Source organism: Gopherus evgoodei, chromosome 2 (assembly GCF_007399415.2).
Source record: "Gopherus evgoodei ecotype Sinaloan lineage chromosome 2, rGopEvg1_v1.p, whole genome shotgun sequence".
In the NCBI taxonomy this organism is placed as follows: Eukaryota; Metazoa; Chordata; order Testudines; family Testudinidae; genus Gopherus; species Gopherus evgoodei.
The window spans coordinates 32,986,750-33,005,532 of NC_044323.1; the positions used below are offsets into that span (position 1 = coordinate 32,986,750).

General features: G+C 39.8%; 1 protein-coding gene across 5 annotated transcripts in view; it reads left to right on the plus strand.

The window, feature by feature from the left end:
• MASTL (microtubule associated serine/threonine kinase like) overlaps positions 1-18,783 on the plus strand; it is a 48,850-nt gene that overhangs the window by 5,207 nt on the left and 24,860 nt on the right. For 3 of the 5 annotated variants that reach the window (XM_030550288.1, XM_030550289.1, XM_030550293.1), the window contains exons 2-9: positions 5,955-6,092; positions 7,662-7,801; positions 8,542-8,630; positions 11,863-11,969; positions 12,313-12,457; positions 14,829-15,001; positions 15,641-16,879; positions 17,532-17,594. In XM_030550288.1, coding sequence (XP_030406148.1) covers positions 5,955-6,092; positions 7,662-7,801; positions 8,542-8,630; positions 11,863-11,969; positions 12,313-12,457; positions 14,829-15,001; positions 15,641-16,879; positions 17,532-17,594 — 2,094 coding nt within the window. The remainder of the gene's footprint in view (positions 1-5,954; positions 6,093-7,661; positions 7,802-8,541; positions 8,631-11,862; positions 11,970-12,312; positions 12,458-14,828; positions 15,002-15,640; positions 16,880-17,531; positions 17,595-18,783) is intronic. The other 2 variants (XM_030550291.1, XM_030550292.1) reach the window with 1 other exon arrangement.

Consider the following 18,783-nt stretch of genomic DNA (forward strand, 5'->3'; position numbering starts at 1 on the left):
AGATAGTATCTTTTATTGGCCCAACATCTGTTCATGAGAGAGACAAACTTTTGAGCCTCACAGTGCTCTTAAGGTACCTCAGCCCACGTTGTCTCACAGTTAACAAAGACAGTTATTTGTCATCATTAATTGCTTGTGTTTGCTGAGGCTTTCTCCTGAGGAGACCAATATTTTATTACTTTTGATTATGAAATTGACATTACATTTTTCTGATTTATGCATAAAGTAGATCTCCCCCCCCCCCCCCCCCGCTTACAAAATTAGCCAGTTAAGGGTGGGAATTTTAATGACATACATTTTACTTATCACAAATGTGCTCTTTTCACTGCACGTAACTTCTTTCCATAGAGGATAGCAGTATTGCTTAATTGCAGAGGCAAGATTTCTGCATTTAAAATATTTTTCTTTAGAAGACCCAGTCATAATTCTAACTAAATTTTGCCATAAGTGGTAAGAAAGGGGTAGTTTCACTACTGATATTACCTCCTTTGAAAAAAGTTGTCCATGCAAATATTTTAGACTTCCATCACAATTTTGACAGTGGGAGTCCCACTCTGCACGGGGCTAACAGTGGAAACCCTGGCTGTCCCAGGGCTGAGAGCAAGGGTGGCTGCTCTCAGCCCCAGGCGGCTGACAGCAGAAAATCACGGAAAAGTAATAATTGACTTTTTTTACAATCATCCCACAATTTAAGTAGGGCTTTATCAATAAGTATTATACATTGAATTTCTAATTATAGGTTATATATTTTACCAACGGTTGCACATACTAGTTTGAAACTAAGCATTAATTTCACATAAAACTTAAAATCAGGAGTTAGCTTATTACTGGCAGCTAGGGAAGGAAAGCAGTGTCCACGTAAATGGAGGACGCATCCTGCAAGAATTTAAATCTTCTAAACTAGGTGAGATAGTATCTTTTATTGGTTAAAAGTAAATTTAATGCTTGCTGTCAACAGTTAAATTTTCCAATTCACAATGCTTTTAGAGGAGACTTTAAATAATGAAAAATTAATTTTAGTATCTGCCCTTTTTAGCCATCTAAATGCCCCATGTCACCATATATTAAGCAGATTTGAGTATGTCTCTAGAATCTATGATGTACAGATAGAAGCTTCAGCTTAGTAAATTAGCAGGCCAAGATTCTGAGTTAACATTAAAGTTGAAATGTGTATATACAACGAATACACTAAGTGGTTCTCAACATTTTTCCTATTGGGATCCCCTTTTCCTAATATGGAAACTTCTCCCATTATAAATAAGTCAGGGTGATCATGAGTCCCAGGTTAAGAATCCATGGCCTACGCATTTAAACACTGGGAAATATAGAAAGAAGATAAATATTCAAATCATCACGGTTCATATAGTCCCTTAAGTAATATACGCATTAAATATCACATTTTAAAATCAACCTTAACCACCTTGTATCTTTGTCCAACTTCAACATATTGATTAGAAACTGTGTTAAGCCCACCCAATGTAAATGATATATAGTAGAACTCAGAGTTATGAACACCAGAGTTATGAATTGACCAGTCAACCACACACCTCATTTGGAATTTGCAGTCAGACAGGAGCAGAGACCTCCTCTTCCTTCCCTCACCCCAAAAAAGCAAATACAGTACTGTGTTAAATATAAATTACTGAAAAAAAGGGAAGATTTAAAAAAAGAGAGATTTGACAAAGATAAGGAAACTGTTTCTGTGCTTGTTTCATTTAAATGAATATGGTTAAAAGCATCATTTTTCTTCTGCTTAGTAAAATTTCAAAACTGTATTAAGTCAATACTCAATTATAAACTTTTGAGAGAACAACCGTAATGTTTTGTTTAGAGTTGCAAACATTTTGGAGTTACGAGTAACCTCCATTCCTGAGGTGTTTAACTATGAGATTGTACGGTACACTTTGGGCTACAGGTCCTCACTAACCATTGCTGCTCAGTTGCTGTCTTGTAGTTCACTGGCTTGTTATGTGTAAGAGATGGGATATTTATATTGCCCCTCATCGTCCATTTAAAGGCAATGAGTCCTTCCCTGACTAGTGTGTTAATGGAGCAGAAAGCTCATTCCTCCTCCAGCTTTCTTATACAAAAATGTTACCATTCTTTCCCTATGCATCCTTCCAACATGAGCAAAGCACAGCTGTCAGATACACCTCACATCTAGGCTACACAGCTGAGAACATCCTGTTCATTATACCAGACTAGTGTGTTATTTAAAACATCCATTATTTGTATTTGTGATAAACTTGTTCCTATTAAATGGTGGGAGGATATTGGTGGGCAGATTTAAGGTTGTTCTGGAATGTGCAATGTAATATTTTACACATTTTCCTTTGAAGTGATATGAACTGTGAGTGATATGAATTGAGTGTATCTGAGGTTTCTTCTTCCTTTAATTATTATTTCCGTATTTTTAAGTGCATACTTTTGTCTGTAATAGTCCTTGGTACATATTCAACAAATATTTAAGCCTATTGTTACTTTTAAATTCCAGTTACTAGTTAAATTGTGTATATTTTAATTTCCTTTTTCTAAAAATATGAAGACTAATGCTTTGCTTAGGAGCTCTATAAAGTCCGCTCTAATCCACCCCTAGACCTAAAACCTCAATAAGCCTAGTAAAGCCTTATTTATATTACAAATGCTTTGCAGGTATAGCTATACTGGCAGAGTCCTCTAGTGTAGATGTAGCTTAATGCCTGCTTCCCCAAATGACACTAATTATGCCGACAGAAGCATTCTTCGGTTGACATAGCTGCGATGTTGGCTGGGATTGTGGTTTGTTTTTTTCCTCATACCTCTGACCGATATAACTATGCCAACAAAACTTTGTAGCATAGACCTGGCATAACTCTCTGCAGGTTCACTGGCTCCCTCTCTTGGTTCTCCCTAAAATGTAGAGGTAGCCAAGGGCAGGGTGGATTTGATTTAAATCGAATTGATTTATATCACTAGTCAGGAAGACTTGATTTAATTATGGTTTTCTACATAAAAGTGCATTCTTTTTTATTGTTATAACCATAATACATATTCTTCACAACTCAGAGGTAGATGTAGGTTTCATTTTTAGAAGGTACACACTATGCAGTAACTCCTCACTTAACGTTGTAGTTACGTTCCTGAAAAATGCGACTTTAAGTGAAAGAATGTTAAGTGAATCCAAATTCCCCATAAGAATGAATGTAAATAGGGTTAGGTTCCAGGGAAATTTCTTTTTGCCATACAATGCAGTACTGTAGTTGGGAGGTGCCCCCGTCTTACGCCACACAGGCACAGCCCACTGACATGGGAGACAATGAAACAGGCAAGGAGGCTGAAGGTGCTGTAGGCTAGGAGAAGCATGTTGCGCAGCGGCAGCTTCCCCTACTCTGCAAGCACCGGGGTAGGGGCTCAACCCTGGGCCTGCCCACGCCACACCTTCCGTAACCCTCCACCCTTAACATGCCTCTTCTTCCCCTCCCCCTTTACTCTGCACGCCGCGTCCTCCCCCCTTCCTCCCTTGCCTCCTGCCCATGGCAATCAGCTGGCTTATGAGGTTCAGGGGGCATGAGGGAGGGGAGAGGAGCGAGGACTCGGTGCACAGGCTCTCCCTCCTTCCCCCACCTCCTGCCCGCAGCAATCAGCTAGCCTGCGGCATTTGGGAGGAAAGGGGAGCCTGCATGCCGAATCCTCACTCCTCCCCCCTCCCTCGTGAAAGCTGCAAGCCAGCTGATTGCTGCAGGCAGGAGGAGGAAGGCGCTGATCCATGAGGTCTACCGGCAGGTGGGAGGTGTTGGGGGGCGGGAAGGGGTGTAGGGGAGCTGAGGGGGGCTGCTAGCTGTGGACAAAGCAGGCAGCCAAACGACGTTATAGCAAAGCATTGCACAACTTTAAATGGCGCACATTCTGTAATTGAGCAGGGATCAACTGATTGAAACAATGTTAAGTGAGAGGACATTAAGTGGGGAGTTACTGTACATTTTTAAACAGTGATTTATTCTGAAAACTTTTCAGATTAGTTTTACAGCTATATGAAAAAATGAATGATAGTTCAGTTATTTCGTTTACCAAAGGTAATTGAAGCAGATATTTATGAAGTCTTTGGGAGGTGATCTATCTCCATTTCAACAAGTTAATCATTAATATTTGGAGGATTTTCTTGCCATGCTGTATTAGGAGGAGAACATCACCAGACAGACATTGAAATTGTTTTATTTAACTAAAACAACAACGTTAAGTATTCTGGATTTCTTTCTTCAACAGCAAACATAATATTTTGACAAAACAAGCATATGTCCCTCGCTTCTCACATTTATCTCCAGACTTCTTCTCCTTGTCCAGATCTATTCCGCCCGCATATGTCCCTCGCTTCTCACATTTATCTCCAGACTTCTTCTCCTTGTCCAGATCTATTCCGCCCCCAACAATCTTCTATTCATTGTACTTTCTGAAACTTTGCACTTTTAGAGAGAGGTAAGAGGTCCACTCTGTGTACACAAATTTGCAGAGGGACAATAGTTGAGTTATGTTATTTCTCACCTCTCTATATTACTTGGTTGTTTAAAAACATTTTTGCTGTTAATAAGCATGTTACCTTTGGAGATACAAATCCACAGTTTGAGATCTGCAAAACTGAGCTTCTCTGATGGTATCTTTTAGACTGAGCACTGAATCCCATTGGGTAGATAGAAAGATTGGGATGTTGAAGTGGGTTTTAGCCTACGAAAACTTATGCTCACATAAATTTGTTAGTCTCTAAGGTGCACAAGTACTCCTTGTTCTTTTTGCTGATACAGACTAACACAGCTGCCACTCTGAAACCTGATTCCATGATGAGATATCTTTGAGGTATAATGTATCTTAATTAAAACTACCTTTAGATAGGTTTTTTCCTCACAAAGCATTTTATCAAACAAATCAGATTTAAATAAAAAAATAAGTTTGTTTTTTTTTAATTGATTTTTGTCCACCTTGGCCACTGGGACCTTATGGAACTCCTTATCTTTACTTCACACTACTCTGCAAAGGTTTGGAGTGCCATAGAGTCAGCTGACCTCAGGCTACCAGTGTGAGTCAACAGAATAGCTCTACACTTCACACAGAGTCCTCAAATTTGTCTGTACCTCATAAGTAGGGCCCTACCAAATTTATAGGTGAACTGATCACCCTCATGGTATCTGGCTATTGTAGTGGAGAGGCAGGGCTGGAACACCCCAGCTCAGGGGGTTCTACCATGTATCAGGGTACAGCTGCTAATCCTGACTGGGCCAGGGAGAGACAAGGGACGGGATTTCCTCTTCCCTTGCAGGGGCCACTCCTGGGCGGGGTCAGACTCAACTCTGGGAACCTCCCCTGGCTGCTGGAAGCTCTGTGGCTGTGCTGCCTTCATAGCTTTGCAACCATGAGGACCCCCAGAGTTATAACGGTGATGTTTCAGATGTAAACATCTGAAACAGTGAAATTGACCATTTAAAAAATCCTATGACGGTGAAATTGACCAAAATTGACTGTGAATTTGGTAGCGCCCTACACATAAGCTATGTAACTATTATGTCAAATATAATTCTTAACTATTTAATTACAACCTAATTTCTTCAAATATAGCTTATAAACTAGTTTTCAAGAAGCTGTAATTGCATGGAAAGTTGTTGGTACCCTCTGAGTTAGAGGGACTCAAACACATTAGATGCTAGTCAGACATTCAGATGAGAGTAGCCTTTTTTTAATAACCTGAAATGCAAATAGTGTGAATAATTTTCTTCAGATGTTGCAGGAGAATTCTTCAAAGTAGGTGTCCATGTACAAAACCATAGAAGCACAATACAAAGGCAGTATGTAAAATGTCATTCTAGCTGTGCCATTGAGACATGGAACTCAGTGAAGGAAAGTTTATCTAGGAAACTGACTAATCTTGAAAATAAAAGAGTATGGCAAATTATTGCTGTGAATTCATTTCTACATGAATTGTTTTACAGGTGGTCAAAAAAGCGGACTTGATAAATAAAAACATGGTTCACCAGGTCCAGGCAGAGAGAGATGCATTGGCTCTCAGCAAAAGTCCTTTCATTGTACACTTATACTACTCACTTCAGTCAGCTAACAATGTCTACTTGGTGAGTAAGTGGATTACAGTGCTTTAAGACATCTTTGAAAACATAATAGAGAATGAAGTTCATTAGAAGAATTGTAATGTTTGAAAATATGCTCTTGCAATAATGAGGATTGGGTATTTGGGTCATTTCATATCACTTCTCATCCAGTATGAGGTCTTAACTAGAGCAGTTATGTGGGATTAATATCTTCCTTCTCCCTGACTCTTTTTAACCCCTCCTTTCTAACAGAAGAGTCCTTCCACGTAGCTAACCTGGTCAAGAATGCCTAGCACACTTTTGGGTCCAAAATAAAAATGAGCCACGTATTTAAGAAGACTATGGGGTCAGAGTGCTTGTGTGTGTGCCTTGAAAATATCCAGTAGATCACTAACAGTACAATGTATGCTCTTGCTGCCAGTACTTAAAGTGCAGAGTTAATTGGGGTAGGTGGGAACGGGATAATTGAAGGATAAAATAAAGACTAACACAGGCTTCTGACACACCTTTGAGATAAATATAGGCCAAGCCTTCTTCTGTGGTAGGCTCTCTGTGATAGAACCAGCAATTTAAACTCCCTCCCTAAGTCTTGAGTAGGATTTGAGCAGGGTTCATACAAGAGATGCCTCAGCTATGCAGAAGGGATTAGGACCCATATTTTTTTAAATGAAAGCCTAGATTCTGCCAGAAGGGATGAAAAAGACACTTGCTTGATACAAAAAGCTTCCTACTTACTGTTGATGAATGGATTTGAGAAATCTTGCTTTTGTGAAACATGCTATTCTCTTAATGTCTGTAGTATAGCATTTAATTTTACATTTAAATTTAATAAAGATGTATTGGTCTTTAGACACTGAAATAGTATTAATATTGGTTTGGACAGCCCAAATAAATTACAATTTAGAAAGTTAACTTTTTAAAATACATTTAATGCAGGATCGTATTCAGACCATTTGTTATTGCCCCGATTATGTTAAAGAAAAACAGAGCTCAATTTTTTACATTTGGGCCTTTAAGCATGCTCATAATTACAGACTTTCTAGTGTCTTGAATGCACAATTACTCTAGTCGTGTACATAATCTTGGGAATTACTCATCTCTGAAAATTTGGGCCTGGATTTTGTATTATATATTTACACTTTCAAAATACAATCATTAAGATACTTTAATGTTGATAAGACAGGTATTTTGTGAAATTTGGGTTCAATTATCCTTGACTGATACTGAATTTTGCTTAATCAAATTATACTTCCTATCATGGGAAGTGCTATTTCTAATCAATTTAACCTATTGAAAAGCTGACCAGGGTTACAAAAAGAAGCAATAAAAAGCTTCTATGTCCATCAGAGGAATGTTTTATTAGCCATATCATCTGGATTAAGTCTTCTAAACAGAAATAAATATAATTAAACATTGCTTCAGTGACTTACCTGAGAAATGAGTTAAACTACCACAAGAATTCTTTTATCTACTTTTACCCCATGTGAAATGCTCCTCTTTTGAAAAGGAAAAAGGTAGTTCATAATTATGTAATCTTAAATATCTCAACCAAAAATAAAGATTCATTTTAAAAATGAAATCTTTCAATGGCAGATGATGGAATATCTTATTGGTGGAGATGTCAAATCTCTTCTCCACATATATGGCTATTTTGATGAAGAAATGGCAGTGAAGTATATTTCTGAAGCAGCACTGGCTCTTGATTACCTTCACAGGCATGGGATAATCCACAGGTAAAAATCTAATATGTAGTTTTATGACTGCAAACTAACACATTGTTTGTTGTTAAAGCTCATTTTATGGTATGAGCATGTAATCCTTGTGGAGTCCAGCTCTCATGTCATCAGCCTCTGAATATTGAGTGTCTATTTGTGAATATCCATCCCTAGCCTAGTTTCTGAAGGGAGAAGCAACTTTTAGTCTTCTTTTAATTTGTCCCTCAAAGGAAATAAGAGGAGGAACTTGGCTACTCTGTCCCCAGTGCCCCCTGAATGCTACCAAGTCTGTGGGAGGATTGGGGAGAAGACAGTAGGGACTGCTCTTCTCCCCCTGTGATGAAATATTCTCTTCAATTTATATTACTACTGCACGTCAAGGAATGCATTTTGAAATCTATAGCCAATGGCTAGTAATGCTAAATGTCAAATGCTAGTAAGTACTAATAATTTGGTAGTCCTCAGTGAGACAGTTTGACATGCTCCCCAAGAGATTAAAATTATGAGGTATACAAATCTTGTGGCATATATTTCAGGCTACACCATGTTTGCATTTTTAATGCTAAAATACATCTCTAGCATCTGTACTTAAAAATGGTTTCCTAATGGGAAACGGGCCCTAATATTGATCCTGGAGAACTATAAATGCCCCCATTGTTGGTTGAGTAACTTCTTTCTACTTAATGCTTTCTCCTTCCTTCTTTCTTATGCTAAATTGTCTGTACGCCAATCTTATTTCACTACCTTTATTTCTGCAGGGACCTGAAGCCAGATAACATGCTAATTTCTAATGAGGGCCATGTTAAATTGACAGACTTCGGGCTCTCCAGAGTTACTCTGAACAGAGGTGAGATGTGGATCAATGAGTCTGTGGTTCCTCAGTGGTTTCTAAATATTGTGTTTTAATATTCTTGGTATTTTACATTCCAGTGGCATGTAGTGGCCTCAATCAGAATCAGGGTCCCCTGAGCCAGGCACTGTACAAATATACATAACAGATATTTCTAATCAATGACCAGTACAGTGAAACCTCAGAGTTATGAACACCAGAGTTATGAAGTGACCAGTCAACTCTCACACCTCATTTGGAACCAGAAGTACGCAATCAGGCAATAGCAGAGATTAAAAAAATAAATAAAAGCAAATCCATTATAGTACTGTTAAATGTAAACTATTTTAAAAAAATAAAAGGAAAGCAACATTTTTCTTCTTCATTGTAATGTTTCAAATCTGTATTGTCAATGTTCAGTTGTAAACTTTTGAAAGAACAACCATAATGTTTTGTTCAGAGTTATGACCATTTCAGAGTTGCAAACAACCTCCATTCCTGAGGTGTTCATAACTCTGAGGTTTTACTGTACTGGTACCACACATGACTGGTGCAGTTCCTTGACTAATGTTACTGTTATAAAATCATATTTAAGTAAATAGTAAGCTTTTGGAGGAGGGAGTATATAGTAAAAGTCATGGCCAGGTCATGGGCCATGAATTTTTTTTTCCTGGCCATGACTTTTACTAAAAATACCCTTGTCTAAAATGTAGCCTCACTCATAATGTATGCATTATAATTTGTCCTGTAGTACATGATCCTATACTATTTCTCAAACAGAATATATACCATTCTACAATCTTAGATACTGTGTAATATACTGTATATGCCAGAGAGTTGTGTATTTTTGAAACTTCACAGTAAACTGTTACACATCATGTTATATTCTATATGCAACATAGCACAATAGTATAAACTTGCCGATATATACAGATCACCTCTGTTGGTAGCTATTTTTACTTAATAGTTAATAGCCTCATCACCATGTTGATAGTTAATTTAACTTAATAGTTAATAGTGTCATTCCCTGAATTGCAGAATCTATCGCTTTTTGAAAAGAGAAATGTGCCATATATGGATGCAGACTAAATGACTAAAATATGTGATTTAGAGAGAAGAGCACTGACAGGACAGTCTGTTAAAATTATATATTGCTGAACCATAATGGCAGCAAAATTAGTGAGACAAGCTGGATGAGGCAATACATTTGATTGGACTGACTGAAGACAAGCTTTTGAGCTCCACAGAACTCTTCTTTGAGTCTTGTATCCTGGACCAGTACAGTTATAACCCTGCAAACAAAAGTGAAATTAGTATAAATCTACAGGAATGAAAAAATATTAAGAAGCTATATGTAGCTAAGGTTGTAGGAAAAAATATGTATATCTCTGAAATAGTATGTGACTAGTTATTATAGCAATTATGTTAACTGTACAACTCTAATATTCTCTTAATATATGGAAATTCCTACCTTACTTTCCAGACTGCCTTTTCTAAAATTGAATGAATGAATAAATAAAAAAGTTTATAGCCTTCCCTTTTATAGATGCGCACTTCATAAGCTTAGTGAGAAAATCTTATTAAAAATGTACTGCACGTATACCAGATTGATTTCTTAAGCCCATCTCCCCCCATCCTACCACAAAAACAGATCATAGTTTTGCCATGTTAAAATTACTATAGCAGGTGTCTATCACAGTGCATCTTAGCTCTATACATTAATTAGAGAGAACTGACTATGCCCCAGAAGGTACACTCAGTACCACCTTACCTCAAAATTCCTGGGTGTGGAGATTAATGGAAGGAGGAGGCATGCACCAGGGCCCCAAAGGTGTTTTGAGTGATCACTACTTCCCACCACCCAACACAGATATAATGAGGTTAAGTGGTGTCCACATAAAGAAATTAAAACTACTGATTATTCCTCAAGAAAGGGTTTTAATGACTTATGGCTATAAATGCAACACAGACAGACTAGGAAAAGAAAAGTTAAAGACCAGCATTGAATAAGGAAGATGAGCACAACTACAAGTAATACTATACATCGGTACTTACTACTATTTTTAATACTGCAGCATTGATATAACCTGAGATCAAATTATCCCGACACTACCATTCTTAATACTATAGTATCAGTACAACTTGAGATTAAAACCGCTCGAGTGACCCAGACTTCTTTACTCCATAAACCTATACTGCATGCAACCAGACTATTTTACTTTAAAACCTTACCCTACCAAGAATATGTTACCTTTTAGTCGACCGCTCTTTGCACTGGCCAGGTACAGATAGTCAGTGTGATTCAGGTTTCTTCGGTTCAGGGGGTGTGGGTCAGACCGATCAAAGAGAATAACTTCTTACACCAAGACACACACACACGCCCACCTGAGGCTCTATACATTTATTCCTATCTGCCCACTGTTTTGAAGCAGGTCAACCAATCAGGTTAGGCCAAATCTTTAATGTGATTAGAGTTGGCTGCATAATTCATGCTTACTTATTTTCTTGTAGCCAATTGTTGTTTTAGTTTTATAAGTTATGCACAAGGAGATAATTTATGCCCATATAGCCCATTGTCTTGACTGTGGTTTGTTTAATAGCCAAATGTTCCAAATATGGTCAATGTGGGCTAGACAAGCTGTGCCCGGAGGGGAGGGATGTACAACTTATCTCACTTTATAGGAGTTAGCCTAATGTGGTAACTAGTAGCAGAGCATTTTGACCACAAGTCTGTTTCCTCTTGCAAAGCTTGCTCCTTAAAACTAATTCTACAAGGCTCGCTTTGTGAAGCTTCCGGAAGTTTTAGGCCTAATACTGTTTTTTTAAGCTTGACAACACTCTTGTTCAAATTAATCACACGGGGGTCTCTTATTTCATCATTTTGAAAAAAAACAGTGGAAATTTCTTACATTTGCCTTCCTTTTGAACCTTTGCAATATGGCATTGAAAACCTGAAAATGAAACTGACTTCAGTGATTTTTATGGTGAGAAATGCAAAACATAAACAACATAGTGAAATCTAATTGGACTTCGAAAAATCTTTTGGATTTAATAAAATAAATGTGATGAATGATATTGGTAAAGAAATAACTTGTGTAAAATTCAGAATTAAGTGAGATAGCCATGTAAACCAAATTGAAACACGAGCTTTTTTTTCACTGAATTTAAATACTGTTAATGACTGAAACTTTTCAATTATTGATTAATCCGATAAAAAACCTAACACGCTGCATTAACTTCTAAATTTTAGAGATAAATATGATGGATATCCTTACTACACCATCAATGGCTAAGCCTAAACAAGATTATTCACGCACTCCAGGACAAGTTTTGTCTCTCATCAGCTCTCTGGGTTTTGTAAGTAATCTAGTTATTTGTTTGTTAGTTTTCTTCAAACTGCTTGCATTTAAGGTAATGAGAAGAACTTAAGTTGGAGTAATGAGGCTTTTCCATACCTCAGCTGACCACAGCCGGTAGCATGTTTTGTGATTGGACTGCTTGTGCCTTTGACTTGAGTGTTCCAGAGGCTACTTTTGTCCTTACTGCAGATAAGTGAATTGCCAGATTTGGGTTGTGATTTCAGCTGAGCTCCAATTATAATTTAACTTTGAGTAAATTTAAGACTACGTTTTCAGCTGCAGATGTTCTGTACAAACTTTAATCCATTTATTGTTTAAGAAAGTTTCTATCATTTTGATAGTACACTCCAATTGGTGGGAAAATACAAGGACCTAGTTCAAGTCCCATGTCGTCTGATGCTTTACAACTTTCTCGAGAATTGGTTTCTCCCATGTCTGTTGGTCAAAAGGATTATACTCCTGTTTCGAATAAACTATTGAAATCATGTAAGTACTGAAAATATGTAAGTATAACAAGTCATGTAATAAGCAACACTGTCAACTTGCGGGTTTTTAACTTAACCAACTACTTGAATGGGTCCAGTCATGGGTTTTGCATCTCTTCCAAAGTACAATGTCTTCAACAACATGATGCCCTTTAACACGTGTTACTCCTGAGAGAATTCTGTGCCAAACAAAAAACATTCTGTGCACAATATTTTAAAATTCTGCATATTTTATTGGTCAAATAATGTGGAGGCTCCAGCATGGCAGTGGGGAGTCCAGGCCACTAGTTGCACTGAGATGAGAGATCACACTGCAAGCCTACACACACACCAAGGGACACAGGCTCTGTGGTGAGGCTGCACTTGACCCTGGCAACAGTGCAAGGGCCAGACCTGTGCCAGAAACACCCCGGGGCCCTGTCCCTCCACAGGGGCACCAGCTGTGGGTAGACAGACTCAGCTGGGTGTATCCAAGTATGTGGATGGGTTTCATATGGGGGGATCCAGGTGTGGGATGAGAGGGTTCTGTGTGGGGCAACCTGAGTGCAGGCAGCTCAGTGGACGGGTCTGGGTGCTGGGGGGATCTGAATGCACAGGGGCTTGTTGGGGGGAGGAGTCTGGGTGCAGGGAAAATGGGACCCTGTAGCGGGGTCCAGGTGAAGGTGGTTGGGGCTCAGCAGGGGGGAATCTGGGTGTGGGGTGAAGGGGCTCAGCAGGAGGGGTCTGGGTGTGGGGTTCGACAGGGGGTCTGAGTGCAGTTGGTTGGGGCTCACTGGTGTGGGGGGCTCATCAGGGTGGTCCAGGTGCATAGGGAGTGGGGCTCATGATGGGGAGTTTGAGTGCAGGAGCTTCAGCAGGAGGTGTAGTCTGGGTGCAGGGATAGAGGTCTGGATGCAATGGGGAGGGGCTTGGAAGGGGGTCTGGATGCAGGAGAGGTAGAGCTGGCTGTGTGTGGGAGGCTTAGCGGGGTGATGGTTTGAGTGGAGGCTTGGGGGGTTGAGACTTGTTAGGAGGTTCGAATGCACAGGGATTGGGCAGATGGGGGAACAGCTTCCTGTACAGAGAGCCCTCACCCCATGGCTGAGGAGTGATGGGGGCAGGAAGCGAGGGGAGGGGATGTGGAGCCGGTGAAAGTTTCTTGGGGTGGATCTGACCTGGCCACGGCTGATTTTTGCAGGGGAGATATGCTCTTCACCTACCCCCATCCCAGCTGGGACTAGCAGCTGAGCCCAGTGCAGGGTAGGAGTCACCAGCCGGGACATCCCTAATGGCAGGGGAGGTTCATAAGTGGGAGTTGTTTGGGGGCGGAGGGATTTGGATGCATGGGGGAGGGGTCTGACCCATACGTTTCCTTCACCTCACATCACACACGGTGATATACTTCTCTGGCTGGTCTGGGGTCCTGAAACTGTGTGCCTGTGCTGCTGTGGAGGAGGCGCATGACCGCTCTTGCAACTTCCTTTTGTCTCCCCATCAGAAAGTCATTTTTCTGCAGGGAAGCAAAGAAATCTGCAACAGACATGAATTCTGCATGTGCACAGTGGCACAGAATTCCCCCAGGAATAACTAGTTTGGGTTGTCCAGTGCTGACTCCAACTGAAGTGTTCTTCCTACTGGATCACTAATGCCAAGTTTTGAATCTGAATGTACAAGCCAATGAAGTCAAATGACACATTTAAATCAAGAAACAAACACTAATCCACAGATGTTACATGTCGCATTTGCTGTGCAACTAAGTTAATGTTGCTCTGGGTGCCTTAAAATTTGAATTGTCTTACTCTGGTATCTTGATTTTCCTAAACTGAAATGCAAAAGATGGTCATTGCAGTGCTAGTATTGATTCATTTGGTAAATCATGCCTCTTCAAAAATGATGAAGCCATTGTACAGGAGAGGTGCTGAGAACAATTCCTGCATCTGAAGAAGTGGGTATTCACCCACGAAAGCTCATGCTCCAAAACGTCTGTTAGTCTATAAGGTGCCATAGGATTCTTTGTTGCTTTGGCTCTTCCGGTGCTTGTGGGGGATGCATTTCCCTGGGGGCTGCCCCTGTGGCTGGAGAGAGAAGGGATTTTCCCAACCCAGGAGGACCGTGGGGGGATTTCCCCGGCTGCCCTAGCTGCGGGGAGCTCCCCACCCCAGCAGCCCCCACACCTCTCTTACCGTCTATGTTCTCCCGGTCGCTGATGTGCTGCAGGTTGCAGCCCGTGTCCTTGCGGCTCAGCTCGGGCTCCGGGCGGTAGGACTCTTACATTGCTTCAAGTTATGGTAGATTATCTTCAGAGTAGTGCTCAGATGTGGTATGAAGCTGGCTAATGTACACTACATCTTTCAGTCAGAATTAGAACTTATTCATTCTTTTTCCTTTCAAAGGTCTTGATGTTGCTGCCTTAAATCCCGGGATGCCAGTGAAGAGTTTAACTCCAACTCTCCTTCAATCTAGGAAGAGATTTGGTACCTCCAGTGCCAGTAGCCACTCACGTACGCACATGTCCAGTATGGAATCAGAATGCTGTAGCAGCCCCAGGTGGGAGAAAGATGTACAGGTCAGGACTACTTTATTTCTCCAAGATAACTTGCATAGTATACTCATACAAATGTAAGAGTTCCCATACATTGACCATACAGCTTTTCAAAGCACTCCCCTCTCCTTCTCCCTCCCCACAGTTACTCCAAAAGCAGGGTTTAGATAGAATGGGTTAGATGCACTTTGAGTAGTTCTGCCCCTGTTCACTTTTTCAACCAAATGCCCATCTGATGCAGCATTGTGGGAAGGGAAATTAGCCTCCACCTCCCTACTGGCCTGCAGCAATGGAAATGGAAGAAAGCCTGCTGAGAGGAGACCTTAGCCTGATCCTTGCTCAGCTTTGTAATCAATGAAGCTAGCAGTTCTGGGGGGAATAGATGGCCAGCATAGTGGGCAAGCTTCATTTCTTGTTTTCTAAACAAAATCAGACTGTCACAATGGCTGATTCTTGTTTGATTTTTCAGTTACTTGTTTTTAGAATATATTTGTAGTGACTTTTTGTAAGCAGATGTCATAAGAAATGTTTCATGTTAAACTGCAGTTTTCTGTTAAGGTGGGAATAAAGTATTTTCAACCTAGATCATGAAAGGGCATATTTCTGTAATGCTGTATTTCTGTAATTCTTAGTATTTAAAAAGAATTGTGTGCTTATTTCCAGGAAACTGACAATATATTGTGTTCTGGAACAGGCAAGGCAAAGGAAAAGCTTTCTAATACGCAATTACTGAATGCAAAAGACAGTACAGCCTTAAAAAAGAAGGAACTTGAGTTTGCCATCTCTCCCATTGGTAGCAATGACTCTGGCTGCAGGCATGATGCAAAAATTGAGCATTTTGATGTAGGGGACACTCCTGTGACTGCATCAGATGTGAAAGATCTAGTCAGAAAATGTCTTTCTGAAAATAAGGCTTGGGAAGAAAAACTCGTGGAAAGAACTGGTGTGGCTAATGAGACAGGAAAGTCTTCCAATTGCCAGCAGCCATGCTCATCATTGGTTGATCCTGCCAAATGCATCAAAGAGGATGACATTCTTGAAAAGCCAGGTGTAAAAAGAAGCTTTGAACTAGTTGACACCAGTCCTTTTCAAGAACTTAACTATGTTAAAAAAAGCAATGCAGAGTATAAACGTGGCTGTCAAATCTCAGGATTTCAGGCAAACCAAAGCACAGGTTTAACAACGGAAATCCAGTGTTTGATGCTTTCTGGTGATAGAGGTCTACAGGAAACCCATAAAAATGAAGAAAAAGCTAAGGATTCCATCTATAGACTACAAACATCAGAAAAGTCAGCCACTCCAATAATAGCTAAGAATCTTATGCATGAGCTAAATGCAGATTGTGAAAAAGACAGTAAAAAGGAGTATATTAACTCTAGTTTCTTATGCATTGATGATGAAAAACCTCTTGGAATCTTGAGTGCAGACTCTGATTTATCCTTCCCTGAGATTTCTGTTACAGAGAGCCATTTAGAAAAGCAGCTTTCAGACCTGGATAAGAGTATTAAAGAACTTTCCTTTGAGGAGTCAAAAACTGAGGACATGTCAGTAATGTTGTCCTGTTGTCAAGATGCCTCACCAAGAGGTGAGGAAGAGAATATTGTCCAGGACAGCAAGCCTTTGTGCCATGAACAGGATAAGATCCTGAAATGTTTGGTTGAAACTCATAATGACGTAATCTCTTCTCCCTCAGAGGAGATGATGAAAACATTGAACCTCCTTAAAAAAAATGTTGTAGCTTTTCGAAGTTATAACAGTCCAATTAATGTGTCCAATGCATCAGAGCCATCAAGAATTAGCATGGCTTCTTTAGATGTAATGGATCTCTCTCCTGCTTGTAGTGGCTCTTACCCCATGGCTATTACCCCAGCACAAAAGGGAAGATCTTATAGGGTTTATCAGGTATGTGTCCAAGTGTTGTGGTAACTAGTATGTACATGTGATCATTGATTTAATTATATTATAGTATGAAAGAGTCGAACAAAGGCAAGCAGAGGTAACTTTTGAAAAGGTCAGACTGTGAGTGGATGCACATGCATTGCCAAAATTATTGCCTTTCAGTAAGAGCATAGCAATACTCTGTTATCACCCACAAACTGGCCTCTGAAAAATGCTGTCTTGGTCTGCCCTTTTGCAAGGGAAGATCCTTTGTTCAGAATTAAGCAAGGACGATTAAAAAGGGATATACTCCTTTTAGTTTTGTCTCACTACACACACTCTTGGAGCAGTGAGACATTTCCTTTGGGCCACTTATTGTGGGGATCTTTAGGTTTTCTGTTAGGCTGTGTTTCTTTCTTGACTCTTCTTTTCCTAGCGCAGTATATGAATGCTGTTGAGTGTTTGGCAGTTGCTGTTCTGCTTCATGTTTTGTCTCCCTGTGCAGTTGATGCTGTGATGCGTTCTGTCAGTTTCAATTTAAGAGCGTGTCACTATGACTGAGGCAAAGAAAAGCTTCTGTATGCAGGGTGTGAAGTTTTCATTTTAACTGCAGTAATTTTAATTATATTCACAACGATATAAATACATACGTTTACTGTTACTGAAATATGTATAGCCCTGCTATCTGGACTTCAGAGAAATCGCCATTATCTTAAGTAGCCCATGGGAAGAAGGAAAGGTAAGAGTGCATGTTTCAGTCCCCAGTGCCTGCTATTGTGGTGTTAGTGGCTGTTATGAAAGCTTAACCTAGTAATAGTAACTGTAACTGTTGCTAGGAAGGGGGAGGTTTAAAGCTGACCTAGGAGAGAGGGTATTAGCAGTATGTGCCAAATGCCCCTGGCAGACTGAAGGAGACTAACTTGAATGTGTTAGCTTTAAAAAACCTACTTTTTCTTTCCTGTAAATATCTGGCCTTTTTTGGATTGCTAGCTCCTGCTTTACTGTGAAATCACATCAGCCATGAAACTTAGCTGTAGAATAGAGTTCAGCCTGCACAGTTAGGGCAGCAACTGCTTTATCTTCTGTACAAGATGGTCTTACAGATTTTTTTTTTAATAATTTTAGGCTGTACATTTAGGTATCGAATTTTATGTAGTAAAACTGAATTTTGTTAAGTCAACCTAGTATTAAAATGGGACCTGTGTGCCTTCTGATGGGCAGGGTCTGTTGTTAATATGACAGTAAGCATAGTGTGCATTGGACTATTGTATCAAAGATAAAGTTAGGGATCAAGTGAGGGCTCCATGTTTGGGACTTAGGGAAGTCTCTGTTCTGAAAAGTGATTATGTAACATACACTGTGTTTATTCAGTAGCATCTTACTTTTTTCCACTAAAACAAGAAGATTTTACTCTGTCAATCGTTAAGTGCCGGTATAGCTATGGAGAACGTATTTGGATTATCTTCAAGCTCATATGTCAACAATTGTTAATGGAAGTACCATTTTAGGGCAATTAGTTGACATCCCATTGTCTTCAAATGATGCACTGTGCAACCCCACTGAAAGTAAGACTCACACAGGTTTAACACTGGGCAGAATTTCACCTGCAAAATCTTTTACTGGAGATGAATATATAGCTCAAAGAACCCAGCTTGACTTCCAGATCCCAGGCTGTCAACCGGGCGGACAACTTAAAAACAACAAAAGCCATATACATATAAACAGAGTAAATCTGGGATGTAATAGCTGTGGAATCCCATGATGCCATATTCTAGTTTTTAGATGAGCGTTACAATTTAAGATATATTGAATACATATTTATATATATCTACTTTAGCCTGGTTATTGAGCGCACACTGCTAAAAGCTGAGGCTATCTGTACAATCCCCTGTATAAACTACCGTTGAGATTCATAGTGGGAGGAGTCA